At 38.6% G+C, this 22,374-nt stretch overlaps 2 protein-coding genes across 2 annotated transcripts in view; one reads left to right on the top strand and one right to left on the bottom strand.

The window, feature by feature from the left end:
• The window catches only part of XPC (XPC complex subunit, DNA damage recognition and repair factor), a 29,684-nt gene extending 24,749 nt beyond the window's left edge, over positions 1–4,935 (bottom strand). The window contains exons 1-2 of the mRNA XM_016141863.2: positions 4,724–4,935; positions 4–199 (exon numbers count right to left, since the gene is read on the bottom strand). Of these exons, the coding sequence (XP_015997349.2) occupies positions 4–199; positions 4,724–4,826 (299 nt within the window). The 5' untranslated portion in view covers positions 4,827–4,935. The remainder of the gene's footprint in view (positions 1–3; positions 200–4,723) is intronic.
• Positions 4,936–5,007: 72 nt separating this feature from the next.
• Positions 5,008–17,137, top strand: LSM3 (LSM3 homolog, U6 small nuclear RNA and mRNA degradation associated). The gene is made up of 4 exons (XM_016141868.2): positions 5,008–5,130; positions 7,273–7,383; positions 9,442–9,537; positions 16,696–17,137. The coding sequence occupies exons 1-4, from the start codon at positions 5,110–5,112 to the stop codon at positions 16,774–16,776; spliced, it is 309 nt and encodes a 102-aa protein (XP_015997354.1). The 5' UTR covers positions 5,008–5,109; the 3' UTR covers positions 16,777–17,137.
• The last annotated feature ends 5,237 nt before the right edge of the window (positions 17,138–22,374 follow it).

The following is a 22,374-nucleotide window of genomic DNA, read 5'->3' as shown; positions in this document are numbered from 1 at the left end:
CACCTGAAATCTTCCTCATCACTGAAGGCTTCATCCTTTATAACCTTGAGGTTTTCAGATTTAACAGTTACCTTGGCCACTTTCTTTTTTGCTCGACCATCTGTTGAGCTCCCAGGATCACTGCAGCCCCTCTTCCTCTTTCCTTGTGAGACTTTTGGGAGGAGACTCTTCTTTGGGGGTTTCTCATCGTCAAAGACATCTAGATGACCACATGAAACACTAAGTAAGGGACAATAGCAACAGTGGACACAGGGTGGTTTCAAGGGCAGGCTCATGAAAACTTCTGTAACCTCCCTCTAAACCACATCTCCATCACTAGTTTACCATCCAGCTTTCAGCTTCTTCACATCTTTGGTCTAACCTACACTCTATGCTCACGGGAAAAACAATCTTCCTTTATCGGCATTTTATTCTACTCCTCCTAAGATTACAGAGAGACCACCACATGACTCAAATAAACTCTAACTTCCAAATCTTAAATTTCAGCTAATATCCAGCAAGGAAAATACATCAATCCATTAATTAACACCTTACTTATTTATTACCCACCAAGACTAATTATTTATTTTAGGACTAATCCACTCCTATTAAGTGAAATGTTTCGAGTTTATAAACATGTCCGAGTTTTACTACTATTGTATTTCTACTAATTGATGTTTCCATCATCTTTTAAAACCAAACTCTGCTCAAAACACTTACTTTATGAAACCTTTTCAATCTAACCCAAATGGCACTGGTATTATCTCAGTAAGCTTGGGTTGGATAAGATAGTGGCAATTCGAAAATATCTTTACTTTCTTAAAATTGTTTTTTGTTAAAGGGAAATAGAAAAAATGCATATATTACGGTATCTAAAAGTCTTGTCTGTTTAACATATACATTCATAAATTTTTAATAAATATATAATTTACAAATAACTTGACAGAAAAGGATATTTTTCTATTTTGCAAATATATTCACACAAGTAATCTTGAATCTGAAATAAATCATCTTCCTTTGCCTTTGGATGACTCCACTTCAATTAATTTTGGAAAACAAAAATACTGAAGCCTGTATTGAACTTCTAAAAGGAGTTGCAATATTAACCTAAAATACCAAATTAATTCATTCTTTTCATTTATGGCTTGTCCTGCTGACTCTTTGGATAGATATTTATATTCCCTAAGAATATACTTTTGAATGGGGAAAAAGACACTCCTCTTTGATCTAAGTAAAGTCGTAACTTACAGAGGCATTTATTTTAATGCTAGATAAAATCTAATTCAGTTCTTTTTCTTTCAGATGTTTTATAGAAGAAAGAATTTATGCATTCCTATGGTTTAAGCATTTTAATGGAAACACAAAATATTTCAAAATTCATTATTTAGATTCTAGAAGCAGATTTCTTATTCCAAGGCCAGAAGCTGCTTAGGGGTTTATGTTTTGACAGCTTGAGTAGAGTGCCCTTAAAATCAGGATTTCTGTATCTTACAGTGGTCTTTAGCCCTGTTAATAGCAAAGGTGAAAATACTTCATTTTTACTGATCTGAAAACACAGGTGGAAGGATACTTCAGAGGCCTGTTTCTCACCAAATTTATTTGGTTGGTTAAAAGGCACAGCTGTGTATTTTTGTGCTTTGAAGAGAGAGATGGAGTAAAAAGGAGGGAAAAAAAGGAAACAAAAAACTGAAATGTTGATAGTATCATTATTCAGAATATCAAAAAAAATTTTTAAATCTGAATGTCCAACCATGAGATAATCATTAATTCCTTGAGCTCAATGTGGTTGTTTCAGCAGGGCAGGAATTACTACTGTGGTTTGCTTGGCCATCTACTGAAATTTAGTAGGAACACTTGCCGAAACCTGCCAGTGGCATCTCATAGCACATAGAATTAAAAACTTCTTAGCTTGGTCTCCAAACTAAGGACCCTGCCCACCTCTTCCAACTCAAATCCTGCCAATGGCCCCCTCACTCATTGTGTACAGCCAACCAGCAAAGCTCATTCCTTTAAGAGTCTTTAAACCTACTGCTCCCTCTGCCAAGAACTCTTTTCTCCCAGAACTTCCTATGATTGGCTCCTTGAAGACATTCTGTAACTGGCTCAAAATTTCACCTCCTCACAGAAGCCTTCCCTGACCTGACTTAGCTGCTTCTTCCCCATCTCATGTCAGTTTTATTACAGTAACCTGTTTTACTTTCTTCATAGCTCTTACCACCATGTGAATTTACTTTTAACATCATTTTGTCTATCCTACCTATCCACCCTAAAGATTATATGCATAGTGAGGGCAGGGACCTTGCCTGTCTTCTTCACTAGATAATTTCATTGCATGCACTGAGGTGCTGTTAAAACCTACACTACTGAGCTGTTAAAAACAAGTGACTAAATTAGCATCACCTGCAGCCCAAACCACAGCAAAGACTCTAACTCTTCAGATCCTGGAAGCTGCCTTGGAAACTTATTGCTAGCTCCTCTGGCTAGCAGAGTTTGGGTTAAGCTTGAGTGTCTCCTTACCTCCATTAGACAACTAATATGAGCTAGCCCAATTGATTACCTAACACCACCATACCAGGAACTTTATATGCTATCTCATTGAAAAATTACAATTACTCTGCAAGGCAAAATGCATTTCACAGACCAGGTTCAGAAAGGCTAAATTATTTGTCCAAAATAATTTACCCAATTGTATAACTACTCAGCTACTCAGTGTTGGAGCTATACCAAGATGATGTCCAAGGGAAGTGTTTGGGTGTAAGGAATGATACCCAATCAGGTGGCATTTCCATCAGATTAAAACTTTGTTTTTGAATTGACATATATTCAGAATACGTTTCTTCTAACTAGAATACCAACCCCCTTTCACAGCCTCTTGCTGAAATATTACCCATCCTTAAAGTCACAGAACAAACATAACTCCTTCAGAAAGCATTTCCCACTCTCTCCAGCCAAACTACATTATCCCTTTGGAAGATAAAAAGCCCTGTATGTTCTCCCTTGTATCACACTCTGTCTTGGACACTTTTTTGTAAATGTTACCATTGGTATATTCTAAATTCTTTCAAGAAATCTCTATCTCCCACCTCGCCTATCTAAGTGCAGCACAAATTAGGTACTTAGAAAATATTCAAGTGTTATTTGAATGAGTAAATGAATTAAATGGAACTATTAAGTGTGAAGTAAATCACCTTTTAAGTTTAGAAATTGTTACCATCTATTTCCAAACAGATGATTAACTTATAATATGTACAAAATCACAGAATTGTCAAATTTAATGTCATAGGAGCCTCTGTTCGTTACCATGTCTAATCTATTACCCATTTATTTCAGGAATCCCCCAAATTCCTCCACAGCATACATTTTGAAATTAATTTCCTGAATATATTGAGCAGTTAGTATATGCTAGAAGAGAGACAAGAGAGAACATAGCAACAAATAAGATGTTTTCATGAAGCCCAAATTCTAGTAAAATGGGTGATCAAAAAGGAAGCAAATAAATTAATTAAATCTTAAGAAATAAAGATGACAAATTATGACAAGAGGTTGTGAGGGCCTCTGTGCCAGGGAGTACCTGGTGAAGGCCACTTTAAATAGGGTGCTGAAGAAGTGTCTGAGTTAAAACCTGAATAGAAGAATCAGCCACAGCAAGAATCATGGAAGACCATTCTAGGCAGAAGGAACATCAAAGCCAATGGTTCAGGATAAGCAATAACATGGCATGTTTAAGGAACAGAAAGGAAGTCAAAAAAGGGAGTATCTGGCAAACAAGAGAGGTTGGAGACAACAGGAGAGGTAGCAACAACCAAATCATGTAGGGTCTTGTAGGTTTCTGATGAGGAATTTGAATTTTATGCCAAGAGCATGGAAAGCTGCAAAGGGTTTGAACTAGGAGCATGGTACGATCTGATTTTAAGATCACTTGGGCTGTTGGGTGGTGAACTATTGCTGGGGAGGAAGAGGAGTAGGGAGATCAGTAAAGAGGCAACTGCTTCGTTCAAGTGAAAAATAACAGTGCCTTGGACAGGGGCTGTGGCTATAAAAATAAAGAGAAATAGATGTGATATATAGTTCTCAGGTTGACTGAAAAGGTTGCTCATGGATTGGATGTGTGCATGTAAGGAAAAGGAGGGTTTTGCTTTAACAATGTGGATGAAGGGATCATTTATTGAGATGAGAAAAAGTGGGGAAGTGGACAGGATAAAAGGGGAAAATCAGGTTTTGCTTTGCCCATGACAAACATAAGAAACCTATTTGACATACGCGTTGAAGTTGGGTTGGATCCAAATCTGAAACACTGGGGTGAGATTTAGCAGAAGATATTATTCTGGGATTCAGCATACTACAGCACTTTGTCTTGATCTATTCGTCTTTTGGGAACAAAAAATAACTAATGCCTTTTCTCTATTCAGCCCTCTGTACTGATCAGGAGGTTGGACTTTATCCTGTGGGCAAAAGGGAGCAGTAAAGAGGCTACACAGGTGAGCTTCCCGTCAGTGTGGGCTCCAGGAAAACCGTTCAGTACGCATCACTCTTCACGTGGGGCCAAAGGCGCAGCGACGAGAAAGATCCGGGCACCTGCACAACTGCTTGCCTCCCCCGGCCACCGTAACGTTGTCTCTCCCGCGCAGATGGGCGCGGAGCAGCTTCCGCCCCCCCGTCTCCAGGGTGCCAACCTCCCCTCTCCCCGCACCCGCTTCCTTATCTTCAGCATCTCTCCCGAAAACCGGCTCAGCCTCTTTCTCACCCGCCTCCTCCTCCTCATGCCCCGCCGTGCTCTCGCCCTTGGCCTTCTGGCCGCGCCGTTTGCGTTCCCGTGGCTCTCTACCAGTTGCGCGTTTCGGACCCATCTTGCCTGGGAAAGACTCGCTTTGCGAGTGACGCACCAGGCTTTAGGAAGCGTGGGGAACACCCCCAGGCAGGGAGAGGCATGACCACGCCCCTCCTTTATGGGCCAAGACCACGCCCCCAGATGAAGCTCCGTCCCAGCCTAAATGACCAATGCAAACTGCAGAAAGCAAGAAGGTACAAAACAGATTTCTTTCTACTTCCGGTGCATTGCTTCCTTGCGTTTCCGGAAGCTGGAGGGGCGTTGGTATCGCGAGAAGCGGGAAAGGGCGCAGGGTTTGAAACATGGCGGACGACGTGGACCAGGTGAGTTATCTTCTAGGAAGCTCGCCCCAGGGCGGCTTCCCCACAACCCTGCTCTGTTCCTGTTAGGTTTTGCGTACCAGGTTAGATTTCTCCAAGCCCACGGGTAGGTGGTCTGTCATGCCGCCTCTTTCTGGGTCGTCACAACTTTGAATTTTGCCTCTGGCCCTGAGATATTTTCTATTTTAAGTCTGCTTGAAAACTAATTCCTCCCGCTCATTTCCTTTCTCTTGAATCCCTTTATCCGTAGAATGAGAATAATTATCCGTAGAATGGGAATAATTATCCTTGCCTGCCTCATGGGCTGGTAGCGCGGTAATAAAGTTAAGGAGTTATTATCATTACTGAACACAACAATTATTGCTTTTTAAACAAATATGTAGTAAACATCAACTTTGTATGGTTAAGCACCGTTCTAAGTACCAGGGTCAGCGGCATTGACATAAGTGATCCTTGTCCTCACTTGGAGCTTATATTGTGGGTGAAGACAGATAAAACAAATGTGTGATATGTAGGAATTTTGATGTGGTATAAAGGAAACAAGCAAGGAACTGGTATACTGAATAACTAATGGTCCTACATGCTTTCTCACCTGCTCTTCTCAAAATGCTTTTCCTCAGATAATGTTGTGGATCCGGTCACAACTTTTCAGCTTTCCACTGAAATCTCACCTCCTCAAAGAGGTCTTCTCTAGCCATCTACATAAAATAGCACTCTTTCCAGTTTGTTGTATTTTTCTTCATAGCGTGTTATTTGTTCATATTAAATATATGCTTCTTTGTTTAGTGTCTGTCTCCCTCTACTAAAATGCGATTTCCTTAAGAGCAGTTTTGTTCACTATTCTGTCCTCAGAGATTTAGAACAGTGCTGGAAACACTCAACACATATTTATTGAGTGAATGAATTGGATGATGGGGGGGGGCCTTTGAAAAGGTAATGTTTAAGCTAAATGCTGAAAAGGGTAGACGGGGGCATCCCAAATTGAGGCTGAAGGAGCAGTAGGCCTCTGTCATGTGTATATTCTTATAGTATTATAGTTGTTTTTATGTTTCTTCCACATAGAGTGAGCTCTATGAGGACAGAGACTGACTTCTGTATATTGATAATATAGTTGTTGGTTAGCTGGTCTTTAACACCTGTCGAACTGAAGATAGGGACAAATTGAGTTAAGAATTCTCTCCCTCGCCGCCTCAACTTTCATCTAGCCTTTTACGGCAGTAGGGCCTGTAATGTTCAGTCCTTTTCCTCCACTGGCTTCATGTACTCACTGAAGAAGGTCTCCCTTAACTCTCCAGGCTTTAACCATGCATTCTATATGGATGACCCCAAGTCATCCTGGCTCTGATCTCTCTGAGACCTGTGTTTCCAGTTGTGCTTTAATAGTAATAATGACAACTGTTATAAGTACTTTCTGTTTGCCAGGTACTATTTTAAATATATTAATGAAATAGATTATTTAATCCTCACAAGACTCATGAAGGGAAAATTGTGGCTTCCTCATTTTATAGACAAGGAGATTGAGAATTAAAGATGGCACAATATTTAATCCCAGTTCATAAGTGTCAGAGTCAGGAGTTGAACCCACACTACCTCATTCCAAAGCCAGTGTGTTCAGCCAGTATTTTATACTTCCTGCTGAATATACTCATCTTACTGCCCAGTTGGCACCATGAACTCAACCTGTCCTGTACTGAACTAATTTTCCCTTAAACCTGTGTCTCTGCTTAGTATTCTGTCTGCCTCTTGTATAGTAGTCATTAGGTGAGTGTTTTTCAAATTGTCAAATGATATTTGAGATCAGCCTAAATTCCTAAGAGTCACTCCCTATACTCTGAAATTGAGTAAGGCAGTTTGGATTTTGAGGGAGCAAAGTACAGTCATAATTATTTTGCTGTATAACTCCTTTCTGTTGTATGTATGTTTCAGCCCTCATGTGCTAGGTACCGTTCTAAGCCTTCATGCATGTCATTTAAAACTCATGAGAACAGTGTTAGACACTGTTTAACATCCACATTTTACAAATTAGGAGACTAAGAAAGACATAGTGGGGTTATGTTATTTGCCCACAGTCATGCAGCATAGCAACGATTTGAACACTACACTGTCTCTCTAGTACTACATTACTTAGCCTGTTTCTTTTATCAGCAACAAACTACCAACACCGTAGAAGAGCCCTTGGATCTCATCAGGCTCAGCCTGGATGAGCGAATTTATGTGAAAATGAGAAATGACAGAGAGCTTCGAGGTAGATTACATGTAAGTAAATTTATTAAATTACCTTGATTTCACGCTATTTCCTTGTCTTCCTTGCCCACCCCCAACCCCTTAAAATGTAAAAACTGTCCACTGTGGCAGCATGTTTTAAATGTAGAGGAGAGGAAGGTAGAATTTACCCATATTTCTATAAGACAAACACAACTGTATTTTATTCATATCTTTAACATTCTTTTACTTAATGGAAATGATGTTTCCATTTATTGCAAAGAATGTTTATTGTTCATTCTTATTTAAATATTTTTTAAATTAGTGACTACATAGATTTGTGTTTTCTTGTGAAAAATTAAACAGCATAGAAATACATATAGTAAAAGGTAAAATCTCATTTCTTCTTATTGGTAACCACTGTTAAAAATTGGGTCTATAGTCTTTCAGATCTTTTCTGTATATTTACACATATATTTATATATGTATCTGTGTGCTTATATTTGCATTATATATATACACCATCACTAAGAAAAATAAATAGGATTTTGCTATACATATTTTTGAGACCTTTCAGTTAATCTTGGAATCATTGATGATGAGTGCATACAAATCTCTTTTATTCTTTTTAATGACTACTAGAGTTCTATCTGTGGTAGTAGTGATATTTAGATTAATTTTTATTTCTTGCTGCTATAACTAACGCAGTAAGCATTTTAATACATATTTCTTTGTGTATATTTGCGAATATTTCTATAGAATTGGTCCCTTGAAGTGGTCCCATTTATTCATAGAGTTACTGAAGGTTTTGCCTCTTCTTGATAACATGTTAGTTTCCAGAATGTGTTTTATTATTGCCATTCCACTTTAAAGTGATTAAAAATAGCTAAAGTTTATTGAGCATTAATTATATGTTAGGTTTTATTGTTTCGTATGTAATATATATCTCAATCTTTATAACAAGCCTATGAAGGTAGATAATAAATATCCCTGGTTTGCAGTTGAAGAAGCTCAGGCTCAGAAAGGTGAAGTTGCTTGTGTAAGGTGACATAGCCAGTAAAGTGAGGGCCAAAATATGTACCTAGGCAGTCTGGCTTCAGCCTCACTCCCATAAAACCTAAAGGCAAAAAGAACCTGCTATTCTTGGAAAAGAAGTAGAGAGCTAAGGAAATAGTAGTCTTAATATATAGCTAACCTTAAGGGAAGAGGAACCCCAGGAAATAGCATAGTGGCAACTTTACGAAGAATAGCAGAATTGAGCTTAATCAGATGGGCCAGTGGCACGTGGAGAGACACCCTGGGATAGACATGTTGCCTTAACTCTTGGAGTCTTTTTCAGTTCCCTGTGTAGGTTCAATTGCCTCTGTAATGAATGATTCCTAACCTTTTGTTCCGTGTTCTGGCCCTGATCTTTAGATTTTTGCACTTGTTAGTGTGCACTGCCTAGCAGTTGTCCACTGACTGATTGGCTACTTTTATTTCAATGTGAACAAGGTCCCTGGAGGTTCACCTTATAGTAAAGTGCATGAGTTTTGGAGCTCGAATTGAGGACATCCCTTAATATCTGGATTACATCATTTATTGATTGAGCCCACAAGTGTCAGACAGTTCTGGCTAGGTTATAACTAGGCAAAGTGTTGCTTTACTTTGTGATGTTCAGTTTAGGACAGGGAGGATTGAATAATGGTGTCTTATGCCTTTAGGAGACTGCAGTGTCATCTTTGCAATCAAATAATTTTATCTCCTTTACTGTATCTTTCCTATCATACTGTTAAAGATGGGATTAAAAGAAGTCTACTGAAAAGTGATTAATTTGTTATTTTTCATAATTAATAACATAAATGATGTAACTGCCTTGGATAACAAGTAGGGTGAACACTTTAATTTCAGGTTATTTTGAGTACATTTTATTTTTGGCCCTTTAAACAATTGTATTTTATCAGGTCAGTTATCGTCGAAAATGATTTGCGAAGGATTGTTTTTTATTTGAGTGTAAAAGTTTGTGGTTTAAGTATTGTATGTTACTTGTAATCGAGCCATTTGCATAGTGTAAGCCTTATTCATTGTTTCTTAATTTATTACATTTCTTGGTTCCTCATCCTCTCACTACAGGCTTATGATCAACATTTAAATATGATACTAGGAGATGTGGAAGAAACTGTGACTACTATAGAAATTGATGAAGAAACATATGAAGAGATATACAAAGTAAGTCATGAAATTCTACTCATAGCTTTTAAAATGTCAATTGTTTTTAACATCCAACAGCTTAACACTTACTTATGGAAGCCTGTCATGATCTGACACCTACTCATGGACTCAGTAGAGTGTAGCAATTAAAAGCAGTCTTTGGGATCAGACAGACCTGTTTTCCAGTACTGGATCGGCCACTTCCTACTTGGGGTATGTTGGGTAAGGGAATTAACTTTGCAGACTTAATTTCATCACTGGTAAGCAGGAATACTAACACTTCATAGCATTGCCAAGATTCATTGAGAAATAAGTGTAAGATGCCTATGTGTGCTAATATATAACAGTAATACTGGACAATGTTCTTTCATTTGATGTGAATTTGATCTATCAATAATTAATAGAAACAAAAATTTAAAAAATATTAACTCAAAAATACTTATGTTAACATAAGTAACATTTTTATGAATAATAACTATTTTCTAAAACTAGTGAGAAGTGTCTTTGTTTCACATTTTTGCAAATCTTTATTGTTTGACTTAATTAATGACATCTAGCTTCTCACATCTTTTTTTTTTTTTTTTTCTGCATGTAATCTGTCTTAACCGATCTGAATTCAAATCCTGGCTGCTGATGATTAGTTGTGACTTGGGGCAAATTATAGAAACTTTCTAAGCTGTGGGACCTCTGTAAAATGCCAGTACCTGTGATTGCCTGCCAGAATTATAATAGAACGTACTGAATTTGGTGCATGTAAAGCTGGTAGCTTGTGGCCATTAAGATAAATCTGTAGTTATAGTTCCTTTTTTGTACTTTGCTCTCATTTCCAACATGCTTACTGAAAGTTTTTCCACTTTGGACGTTATCTTCAACTCATATCTAAAACTAAACTCCTGATGTTCTTTACCTTCAAAAATTTCCTATTTATGTTCATGATTTTCTCAGTTATTTAGACCATAAATCTAATTTTTTTGGACTTCTCCCTTTCATTCACACTGATCAGTAACTAATTCAATTGATTCTTCCTTAGTATTGATTTATATGTCATTGCTTTTCTTTCTTATTGCCATGATCCTATCTTAGGCACTTTTTTTCATATTTACCTCCATTCCATCTTGTTCATGACTGACTGCCAAAGTGAATGTTTTCAAACACTGCTTTTCATTTGTCACAGTCATACTTAGAGACTTTTAAGGCTTTCTATGGCCTATAGAGCAAAGCACAAGTTCAGGCTAGGTGAAGACCACCCTCCGTAGTGTGGTGGTAACTTTCCAGTCTCTCTGATGACTCCTCTAGCCACGTTGGTGCACTCACTGTCTTCATATTGTTCCCTCTATAGTCCTGCTTTGTCTTTTCCCAGAATATTTCACCTAGCTGGAATGTTCTCCCTTATCTCTTTTCTACAAGGACAGTTTCAAGAACCCGCTCAGCCCTACTTTTCAGTGACACTTCAACCATCTATCTCATTTCCTCCTTTGGCCATTTCCTTTTCTGGTTGGATCTTGTAGCCCTTCGCACTCTGAGCTGACACTGATCTTATTCACTTTTTCATTATGTTCCTTTTTATCTTGTAAACTACTTGATAGCAGAGACCAGGACATTATTTATTCTGCTCTCCATCTTGTTAGCTATATGTATATGCTCAGGTTGTTAGAAGAGTATGGGGTAGGGGAGGGAGTAGAGATAATAAAGTATAGTCTTGTTGGAGAGGCAAGGTGCATACTGTTAGTTTTAAAATTAACTAGGAAGTGGAAATAGCATGAATAGATGGAAAAATCAGTTTCCTAAGAATTCATTTTAATCCAGTTTCAACTTCTGGTATATAACTTGCTAACCAGTTTTATTAGGCTGTTAGCATTTTGCCTTTTTATTGATTTTTTTTTTTTTTGAGCATGTTAGGTCTTTTTTTCCAAGAGTTAACAATGTTGTGGTTTGTAACAGTAAATTGCTTAACCTCTCTCTGTATCTGCTTCCTTGAATGAAAACATGAGAGGACTGACAGCTGAGTTCATTCAAATATAAAAATCTCTAGTTCTGAGTTCTGTACTAAATAATATTTAGGGAAAAACACAAATTTAATTTGGAGGGAATACTTTGTCACAACAAAAAAATAAAGGTAGAAAATATATACATATCCAGGAAGAGAAGGGTGGCGGGGGCGGAAGGGGGCATGCGGTTGTTCATATGTATTGAATAACTTATATGTGCCAAAGACTTGTGCGTTTTATCACATTTAATCTACTAACATTGAAGTCAGTAGTATTCCCATTTTCTAGCTGAGGAAACCAAGTTCAGCTAGGAAGAGAGATAGTAGGGATTTGAAACCCTGGCTAACTGGCTTCAAAGCCTGCAGAGTTCTTTTCTCTGTATCAGAGCCTGTGGCTGAGAGTAATTGATGATGATTTGGTGGACAGTGAAATTTTGAAGTCAGCAGAATAGTAGTAAGTTCTCTTGGACAGCTTAGCAGCTGGACTAACATAAGACATTATCACATATAAATCTCTGGGATCTGGCAGGCCATGCTTGGTCCCTGCCACTGTGGGCTTTAAAATCTAATTTAGAAAGTGCCTAGTACACAGAAAATTTCAGGTACCTTGAAGGTGAACAATTTAGGCAAAATGTCTTAGAGAGCATACAACAGATATGAGAACATGTTCCACCATAATGTAAACTTACTTTAATAGACAGGCAGAAATGAGAATGGTTGGAGAGCCTTTGCTAAATGCCTGCTGTGTGTCAAACACTGTGCTATTAATTTTATATACATCATATTCTAACAGCCCGGTGAATTAGGCCTGGGTTGAAGCCATCTGCATTGCTATCTCCACAAAAGAGTACAGTGTACAGCATTTCCAAAACTTATGTAACCGTAGTACTTTTTATCTTAAGATATATATTGCTACATAACAAATTACCCCAAAACTTAGTTTAAAAGCACACATTTATTAGCTCGCCGTTTGTGTAGGTCAGGTATTCAGGCACAGCTTACCTGGGTCCTCTGTTTCAGGGTCTCATGAGGCTGCACAAGGGCTGGGGTGTCATCCGGAGGCTCAGCTGGGGAAGGATCTGCTTCCAAGTTCACTTTCATGGTTTTTGGCAGGATTCATTTCCATGAGTGTTGTGTTGAGAGCCTTAGTTCTTTGCCACATGGACCTCTACCACTGAGCACTTTGCTTTATCAAACCCAGCAAAAGAGTTGGCTAGGCAGGAGGGAAGTCACTGTGTTATCATGATAGTGGCATCTCATTGCCTTGGCAGTATTCCATGGGTTAGAAGCAAGGCACAAGTTTTACCCACACTCAAAGGGAGGGGATCACACAAGGGTGTGAACACCAGGAGATCATTAGGGACAATCAATCACAGAAGCCAGTTACTTTGGAAAATGCTGCCATATTCATTTCTGTTCACTGGATCTCCAGAAAACTATAACTGAGTTAATGGAGAATCAATATGGATGAAGTGGATTCATATGAAGGTAAGGGAAGAAACTTTTTAGTTCAGAAATATGACCACTGATTAAGGGGTTCAAGTAAAATATATCACTTGTTTTGATGAGTAAAGACTCTTTCATTAAACTTAACTGTCCTAAAACTAGGTTCACCTTTCGCAACTTGAAGGAAACCAGAAGGAAGCACTACTATATAATAATGGACAGCAGACATATGATATTTGTTTCTTTGAGACATTCTTAAAGTGTGTTCCTTAAACCAGGAGTATTGACATCACCCTTGAGCTTTTTAGAAATGCAAATTCATGGGCTGCATCCTAAACTACTGAATGGGAATCTCTGGGCATGGAGCCTGGGGAAACAGTTTTAACAAGCTGTTAAACAGGTGATTCTTACGCATATTAAAATTCCAGAACCATTGCCCTGAGAGTATTATCTAGGGAAGAGTTAGATAAATTTGTGGATGACAGATAAGCATATTTGAATTTAGTATACTAAACTTATAAGTATGACTTGAATTTAGTGTTAGAGGTTCTCCAGTACCAAGGAGCTCATAAAACAATTTTTACATTTTAAAAAAAGTTATGAAAATACAGCCATTACTAATATTTTCTGCCTGGCGGAGACTCCATGTCCTACTCTATCTGCTAAGACATGATTTCTCAGTCTTTAGGCAAAGCTGTAAGACCTCTCAAAGCCAGAAAGCTTTAGAAAATCCCTTGCAGATAAAGGGTGGGTGGTCATGGCTGGTCGTGATGGCAAGGCCTCAGAGACAAAAATAGGAAAGCATCTGGAGCAAATGAAAGCTTCAGCTGTTATCAAAATGTAATAGTCACAATCATCTCTGTTCAGAACAGAGAAGATCCCATCAGCAGAACCTTTTGGTGTTACATATGTTAACAAGATCCCTGAACAGCTACTTTGTGCCGGAAGTTTCCCTCAAAAATACTAAACTCCTTTTATTTTGGAATACATCACATAGTCTTTATCACTATTGGTTTCAGTGGAAAGTCAAATATTTTTGAATATTTTGCACTTTGAAAAAATTTAATGTATCATTTTCTGAGTGTAAAAATAACACATATTCACCAAGACACCTTAGAAAAGACAAAAACAATACAAGGAAGATAAAAACTACCCATCCCACCAACCAGAAATATCTGCTGAAAATACTTTTTTATATTTTTTTCCAATCTTCTTCTTGTAGTTTTTTTTTAATTATTATTTATTTACATGGACATGATCATAATGTACCAATTCTACGGTGCATTTTATTTTTTTTACATTTTAACATCTCTAAAATGGACTTGCATCTTACAGAGGATATGACAAGAATTGTGTTATAATTTAATGAGAAGCGTTTTTCCTTTTTTAGTTGAACTGAAGTTTAAAAATGGTGATGTCATAAATGTGATGAAATACAGAATATACAATTTTATTTTCTGCTTCTTTCATGTAACATAATTTTTTGTTTTGTTTTGTTTCGTTTTGAATTTTTATGAGTTTCTTTGAGCCAAAGTAACAACACATGCTGGGGAGCAAGATCTCAAATGCTCCCCTTGTGACATTATTAACCTGAAAATTTCACCATGGACATAGACTCTTCAAAAACATTTTCATGCTCATGTCTTAAATTCTGCTTGTGACAGAAATTAATCCTCTGCAACTGTGGTGTACATTCTTACACAGAGATTTGTAATGACAGCAGGATCTGCCTCTTTTATCCCTATGCAAATCAGCTTCTACTGGGGTTCCTCTTTGAAGCTGTTTGAAGTGTTATGTGTTTCTCCACATGTGCATAACTCTAGATGGAGTGTCTGTAACAGATTCTCAGTCGCTGACCTCCATAGAGATTCATGACTGCCACCTTTGAAGGCTGGCTGCTGCAGAAGGGACTGTTCAGCCACTGCACTCTGCCGAGTGCACATCGTGTCTCCTGCTCCTGGAGTTGCAGCTGCAGAAAAGAGACAGTTTGTTTAGCTAATGAGGCTTTTTCTTTCTTTTTTTTTTTTTTACTTTGCCACAATTCCTTGGATAAAATATTAAAAGTGAAATCTTTGAATGAATGAAAATATTTATTTCAACTATGAAGAAAAAGTAATTTTATCTTTAGAAAGTATAGGATCATGTCATTTTTCAAACAGGTCTTTTCTTGTACAAGCAACCTTATAGGATTTTAGATGTCTGTGATAGTTTCTTGTTTTAGTGTATAAATGTGTTTTAAATATAGACACAGAGAGAGGGAGGGAGGGAGGGAAAGGAGGGAAAGGAAGGAAGGAAGGAAAGGAGGGAAAGGAGGGAAGGAAGGAAGAAAAGGAAGGAAGGAAGAAAGAAAGAAAAGGAATTTTTATGAATAGCTAGCAGTTTCTGTTACAGTCTTCCCCTCTGGCAACCAGTTATTTCTGTATACTTGTGACCAAAGGATTTTTTTTAAAAAGTCTCCATTGAAAAATGACTGTGGATTTTCTTACCAGTTTTCTTTCCCTAGAAACCTGATAAAAGTGGAATGTTAGCTGTTTTTGTAGGAAACATTGCTTATGGTGAAAATGGCCCCTGGTTGGTAAACTGTATGTGAACTGGGAGAACTGTGAATGAGCTCTTATAGGTCTTTATAGCAACTAGGTGATCTTTGTCTTAGGGCTGAGTTTGTTTAACTGAGAAGTTTTACTGGGTTTTAATCCTGAAAGCTTTGTTTCCTACTTACTGTCTGTAGTTTGGGGTCTAAAAACAGTTGGCTTTTCTAACCTTGTGAATCCTATTTCTTGTAACCTGTGCTTGAAAACCAGCTAGTTCTTTCCTTAGCTCATCAACTTTCTTATACTCCTTGCTGAGGGCATCAGGTTAACAGCAACAGTTAACTAATGTTTGGCTTTTCCAATCTCTTCCCCAGAACCTATAGGTTTGGGAGGTTCTTGAGCTACTTTCCAAGTTGTTGCAGGCAGTTTTACCTAATGTTTTGCTGAGGCATAAGAGGATTTCAGACATTCCATATCTGTTTCCTTACTGCCCAAGGCTTGATCCCTAGGCTAACACCCCAAGGTATTCATTCCATATGTGTGTCTGCAAAAGCACATAGAAACAATAGGTAATGGCTCAGCACAATAGAATTTTATTTCTAGTCCTATAACAGTCACAAGCTGGGTTTTAGGTCAGCACAACAGCTTTCTTCTAGGTGCTCATCAGGGACCCAGGGTTCCTCTGTCTTGGGGCTCTGCCATTCCCCAGGTTCACCATTATCTGAGTTCATCCAGCTGTAGGAGGGTGACCACAGAGGGACAGTCATGGGAGGTTTATTGGTTGATCAGTCACTTCTGTTTACTTCCTATTGGTTAAAATCCAATCTTAAGATTATACATGGTTGCAAGGGAGCATGGGAAATGTAGTCTATGTGTGTGTCAGGAAGAGGAGAACGGATTTTGGTGGATAGCTCCAGTTTCTGCCCCAGTTGTGTTTTGTGTGTGTGTGTGTGTGTTTTGTTTTGTTTTTATTCAGCTTATCAGGGTGACAGCGGTTAATATCTATCCCAGTTGTTGATATCCCGAAAAAATAAATAGTTAATAGATTGGTTCTTGGGCTGCAAAGGTAAGTGATCAGGTTTTTAAATCAGTTTGTTTTACTCTGAGTCCATGTTTGGATTTTTGTTTTCTAATTTCTTTAGTGAAAAAAAAAAATTCTACTGCATATTTGTATAAATGTGTTGTGTTTTTGTTTTTTTTTCCCTCCTCCAGTCAACAAAACGGAATATTCCGATGCTCTTTGTCCGGGGAGATGGTGTTGTACTGGTTGCCCCTCCATTGAGAGTTGGCTGAAGCAAAGAATTTATCCTGTGTGGAAAATAGGAGACTGTATGGTTGCTTCTTTAAATGTAGAAGATATTCAAAAGAGAAACCTGCAGAAATTTTGATATTAAGAAATGACCAAGGATTCTTCCACTCCTGAAAAGAGTTGATTTGCTGATAACTCGCAAATTCTTAAGCTAAATGGCATTTTTATTTTTCTCCAACTCTTCCAATAATGGCATTTTTATTTTTCTCTAACTCTTCCAATAAATGTGATCACTAAGATTCAATATTCTTTTTCAAGAGTTGATTTGCTCCATTGCTTTTTCAGACAATTTGATTTTTTAAAATTTACATTAAATTTGATGTTTACTATTTTGATTTTTTTTTTAATGCAGTCTCCTGTCTTGTGAATTCTTTAAAGTAATTGCACTTCTTACATTCACTTTATTTGTACACATGTAGTACATCTATTATGTTTGAGGAACTACAGTTTTGTCAGTATGCTTCTTTCCCTCAAGTTTTTTACAGAGGTAGGTGTTTAAACCAACAATTGTAGGACAGTAAGATTAGTTCTGAGAGAATAATACATATATAGGATGCTATAAGAGCATGGAGAAGAGCACCTAAATCAGGAGGGTGGGGCGGAAGTGTATCATTGTAAACATTAACATTGCAGTGAAAGATGAAGCATGATTTCTTTAACTTCTGTCTGGCCTGATTTATTTCTAAGGTGAGGCTTCAGTGGTTCAGCTTAGTCATATCTACCAATGCTGCACATATTTTTTGATTCAAACCGTTTTTCCATTCTTGGGTCATAGGCCATTAATGATGAGAGGTCTAAAAACCACATCTCAGTGGCACAATAAAACAGGAAGTAGCTGAAAGTAAAGCTATTTTTATTTCTAGCTTCAGTTGGTCAGCACTTAATGCTTGAAAGGTAATGGGAAAAGTATATACAGGTGTTGCAGTCTCTAAAACTTTATTAAGACAGGCCTTACAACCTGACATCTGTTAAGTTGGTTGTACTATTTTGAAATACAAAAAATCCAAGACGTGGATGGCTTGTCTTTAAATATGCCGAATGTGTGTTTGTAATTCATTATCAAGCACAATATGCTAACATACACAATATTTTAAGCTGTGGAAGAAAGATGCTTTCAGTAGACATTGTGTAGAGGTTTCGCTTTCATTTATTTATTGTACCTGTCTCTGCAAGTTAATGGGGAAGAGAAAAACAAGTGTGAGCAAACTAATGGAGATTTTATCTAATGTGACTATACAGGAGAGAACCTCTCTTCACTTCTGTTAGCCCCACACTTTGTCCTTAGGCTTTAGTAGTCCCAGGAGGTGACCAGTTTATAGCAATGTGCTTACTATTGAAAAAATGAGACTTGTGATTCCGGTGGTAGCAAGTGGCCAATCCTTTGGATAACCCTTTCAGAGCAGGAGTCCTGCCTAAGTGCTGCTGCTTCTGATACACAATTACCATCATTTTTGAACAAAGTGCACCAGGCAAAGGCGTTTTGTATACATAATCCTTTTTACTCTTTATCACAACGCTGTCCTATAAAATGAATGTCTTCGAGGTTCAGTTGCTTGCCTGTGGTCAGAGCTAGTGTGAGGCAGTAGGATATGAATCAGCTGGGCTCCTACCTGTGAGTGTGGCAATTGAGTCCTGTGGCAACTGGCTCCATCTAGTAAATTGGCTCCGGATGTCCACCACAGCCATGGCCTGGCTCACCATCTGGCCCTCTTGCTCTGCGATACCCTCCTGTTCTCTCCAGCATCTACTTTTTGTGGCTTCTGATAGCCATGCTTAATTCCTGGATGCTTGCTTTACTCCATTCTTGGCCATATTTCTCCTTTTACTCCTAGAATTGATAGATTACACTAGAACTTTTGGCCGTGAGGACTTATTTACACATATTTCTAAAAATCATGCACCTTAAAAGCTGACACAGTTACCTGCATGTGCACTTAAAACTCAACTGCAGCATACAAACAACTTCCTGGCTGCTAAGATACAGGAAAAGGGGCAAGAAAAAATTAACTGCAGGATAACTACATGTTACCAGATAGAGGGAAGGGAGGCAGTGTGGATTTTGTGAGTCCCTTTGGAGCTCAGGCTACGTGCCTGGAAGGTTTGATCTGGGACTCATTCCATGAGGGGCAGCTCAAGCAGCATTCTGCCAGTCCTTCACATCAAGGCTTTCTCTACAGGTCTCAGGGGTGCTTTCAGGGGTTAAGTAGTCAGAGGGCCCTTGGGAACCATGCCTTGGACTTTGAAGCTGCACATCACTCAGCTATAGCCAGCTGGATAGCCCATAGATATTGGATCTGGTGACTGGTGGTTTCTGCAAGTGTCACATAGCTCAAGAAGAGCTTTCTGACCATCTTTCTTTTGGAAGCCTCTCAAGCAGATGCCATATCTGGATCTGTCTTGGCGGTTTCCTTAGAGATTGTTGTAAATTGTCATTGCTTCTCCCAAAGAAAGATAGACAAAATGTAGGACCACATTTTTGTTTTTGAGATTAAAAGTGTCCAAGTTGAAACCCAAGTGACTTAAGCATCCTAAATTAAACTAAAATCATTAGTTACAAACATGATTTTCACACATTTCAAATAGTGATTTTTGAAGATCTCAAAGTAGAGGTATCATCTTTCTGTACACTAAGACAGAAACTGGTTTCACACACCCTTTTATTACATATATTACATATAATTGCCCACATTGCTTTTAGTCTGGAGTCAGAAGGGGAGGAATGTTCATTGTGTGAGCAATTGCCAGATATGAGCAATGCTTACCTGCTTTGGGCTGGGAAAGTAACTGAAAATTCCAGAAGTCATTCTGGCAGGATCAAGAAGCTTGATTAATGTTCTGTCACTCAGCTGTGCTGAACTATGTGAGTTTCATACTTGGGCAAGCCCTGCCTGGTAGCAGATCCAAGCTTAGGACCTACCTGCCTGCCAACTGCAGTGGTCTCATTTTCCTTGATTGGTTCCTGTGCCAGTTCATGGCTGGTTATTATGGCCATGAGAATGTAGGGCTCTGATCGACCAGGCCTGAGCCACCTGCCAATCCTGGAACTAAAAGCGGGATTAATCCCACTTGAGCCATATGGTCTGTGTTCGGAGATGGGTAGTTCTCTAAAGGGAACCAGAGGAAAGGGTGAATGGGAAATGGAGACAATGCCTATTATGTAAGAATAATGTGTAGTGTCTAACTTACAGAAAAACAAATCCTTTTGGTACTTGATTATTAGTAATTTCTTGGAATAAACCTTAATGGATACACTATGTTTTGAAGCCATTGCTTTGGAATCTAGTAGGAGGCCCTGGAGAATCAGAGTAGATAGAGCTTAGATTTATTTGATGACTGGGCCTGATGGTAGCTGGAGTCGGGGGTTCCAGGTGGAGGACCTGCAACACAGGAGGATGTTAGTCTGAGAGTAGGTATTGGGGTCTTTGCAGCTTTGAGTAGGGCAGGATACTTGCATGATTTGAGGGAATAACACTGAGCTCCACGAGACTAGTTGCTGATTATGAGCAGGGACAGTACTCACAACTGCTGGAATGGGGCCTGGCCAAGAGTTTGTCCTCAGTGAAGGCTGAATAATTAAATCATAAGAACACCAGAGACAACGCCATGGACAACACCATGGACGAAAGAGGCAAATGGTACTTTGCCCGCCCCAGCTTTATTGAGATATAATCGACAAAATTGTAAGATATTTAAAGTGCATTGTGGTGATTTTGATATACATTGTGAAAGGATTCCCACCACCTAGTTAATATATCAGTCAACTCACATATTTATCTCTCTTTTCTGTTTTGTTTTTGTTTTTGTTTTGGTGATAACATTTAAGTTCTACTCTCTTAGCAATTCAATGATATAATAGTGTTGTAACTATAGTCAATGTGTTATACATTAGATTCTCAGACTTAATTCATCTTATACCTGAAAGTTTGTACTCTTGCCAATTTCTCACCATTTCCCCCACTCTCCCTTTTCTACTTTCTATGAGTTTGACTTTATTTATTTAATTATTTTTTAAGTGAGGCAACCTTTGGTTGACCTCACATTGCAAGGACCTTGTCAGCTCACAATCCTTTATTTTTTTTTTTATTCTTTACACCTACAGCACCTGGTCTTCCTAGGTGGATTCCAGGTACTAACCAGGCCTGACCCTGAATTTGACTTTTTTTAAAAGTCAGATTCCACATATAAGTGATATTCTGACTTATTTTACTTAGCATCATGCCCTCAAGTTTCATCCATGTTGTTGCAAATGGCAAGATTTCCTTCTTTCTCATGGCTGAATAATACTCCCTTTTATTTATATACAACTTTGTTATCATTCAAGGCAAATGGTACTGTCAAAGGTGAAGTTTGCACATTATTTTCTAGATACATGCGATGTCCTCCCACAAATAGACAATGCTTCCCACTTTTTTTGCCCTTCTAGCTGTCTTGTCCCCATTACCATTTACCATATGGCAGCATATGCCAACTGGAAAATTAACACTAAGAAATGAGAAAGCCAATGTTAAATGTTTTAAATTCCTTTTAGATTCATTGCTCAATTTTAATACCTGGAGCATGTAGATTCTAATTTTCTTGGCTGCTTCTAGGAGCTTCCTGGATTTAGAAGCAACATGCTCCACCATAGTTTCTGATATTGATTACTTCAGAGGAATTTTTTTTCTTGGCTCTCATCCCACCCACCTACAGTAATGTGTTGATCTAGGCTCTGGGTATTTACAGAACCCCCAGAGTTGCCCCTGGTGGTTTGGAAAACTGACCACAGATTCCAGAAGTATGATAGAGCCAGATAAACTTGGCTTCGAATCCTAGCTGTACCACAAATCAGCTGGGCAAATTACTTGTGCCCTAAGTTCAGCTGTAAGGATTGGAAAACATTCATGTAAGGAGCCTAGGACAGTACCTGGAATGTTAGTGATACATCATGGACACCAGGTTCAGCAGTCAGAAGTGGAGGCAATATTGGGAGGCCACTTCAGTTTGCTAAGGTTACTCATTCATCATATTCCAACTAGCCGTACTTTTTCTCCCCAGATAGTTTTCAGGAGGATCATGAATGTAAAATAATTTAATTCAATCGATTAAGAATGATCAAATGTTGGGAGTGGGAAAAAGATGACGTAAATGATAGTGGCTCTGTTCATTCTTCTGGCGACCAAATCAAAGTGTGACAGAAACAAGGAACAAACAACAAGGAAAAATTGCCTGGGATCTAGATGAACAAGCCATACAGTTAGGGAAAAATCTAAGAAATCACCCTGCACTGGCAGAAGGTAGGACGGGGCGAGGACTTGGGGCTTTCTGGTCCCAAGCAACTGAGTGGGATGGAGGCTGTGGCAGCTGCAGCTGCAGATACCTCTTAAAGGGGTCATGCCCACCAGCGGACTTTCGCAGTGACAGATCTGCTCGCTCTGAACAGTGCCAGTTTAGCTATGCAGGGGCACCAGGGAGTTACAGGGGGGCAGTGAGTTGTCAGAGTGAGGGCTGAGGTGAGATTCACTCTGTACAGAAGTGCTGTAGGTATCCATTGTTCCTTTATTGAGCCCTCCTTCCTCCCAGCATGTGGACTCAGCGTGCTATCA

This window comes from Rousettus aegyptiacus, unplaced genomic scaffold (assembly GCF_014176215.1).
Source record: "Rousettus aegyptiacus isolate mRouAeg1 unplaced genomic scaffold, mRouAeg1.p scaffold_m13_p_4, whole genome shotgun sequence".
NCBI classification, from domain to species: Eukaryota; Metazoa; Chordata; class Mammalia; order Chiroptera; family Pteropodidae; genus Rousettus; species Rousettus aegyptiacus.
Note: the sequence above shows the minus strand (reverse complement) of the source record. Positions and strands in the feature narration are given on the sequence as shown.

Excerpts from the sequence above, each read along its gene's own strand:
- LSM3 (XM_016141868.2), top strand. The coding sequence starts at position 5,110 with ATGGCGGACGACGTGGACCAG. Across the intron at positions 5,131-7,272 it reads TGGCGGACGACGTGGACCAG|CAACAAACTACCAACACCGT; the intron begins GTGAGTTATCTT and ends TTCTTTTATCAG. Across the intron at positions 7,384-9,441 it reads AGCTTCGAGGTAGATTACAT|GCTTATGATCAACATTTAAA; the intron begins GTAAGTAAATTT and ends CTCTCACTACAG.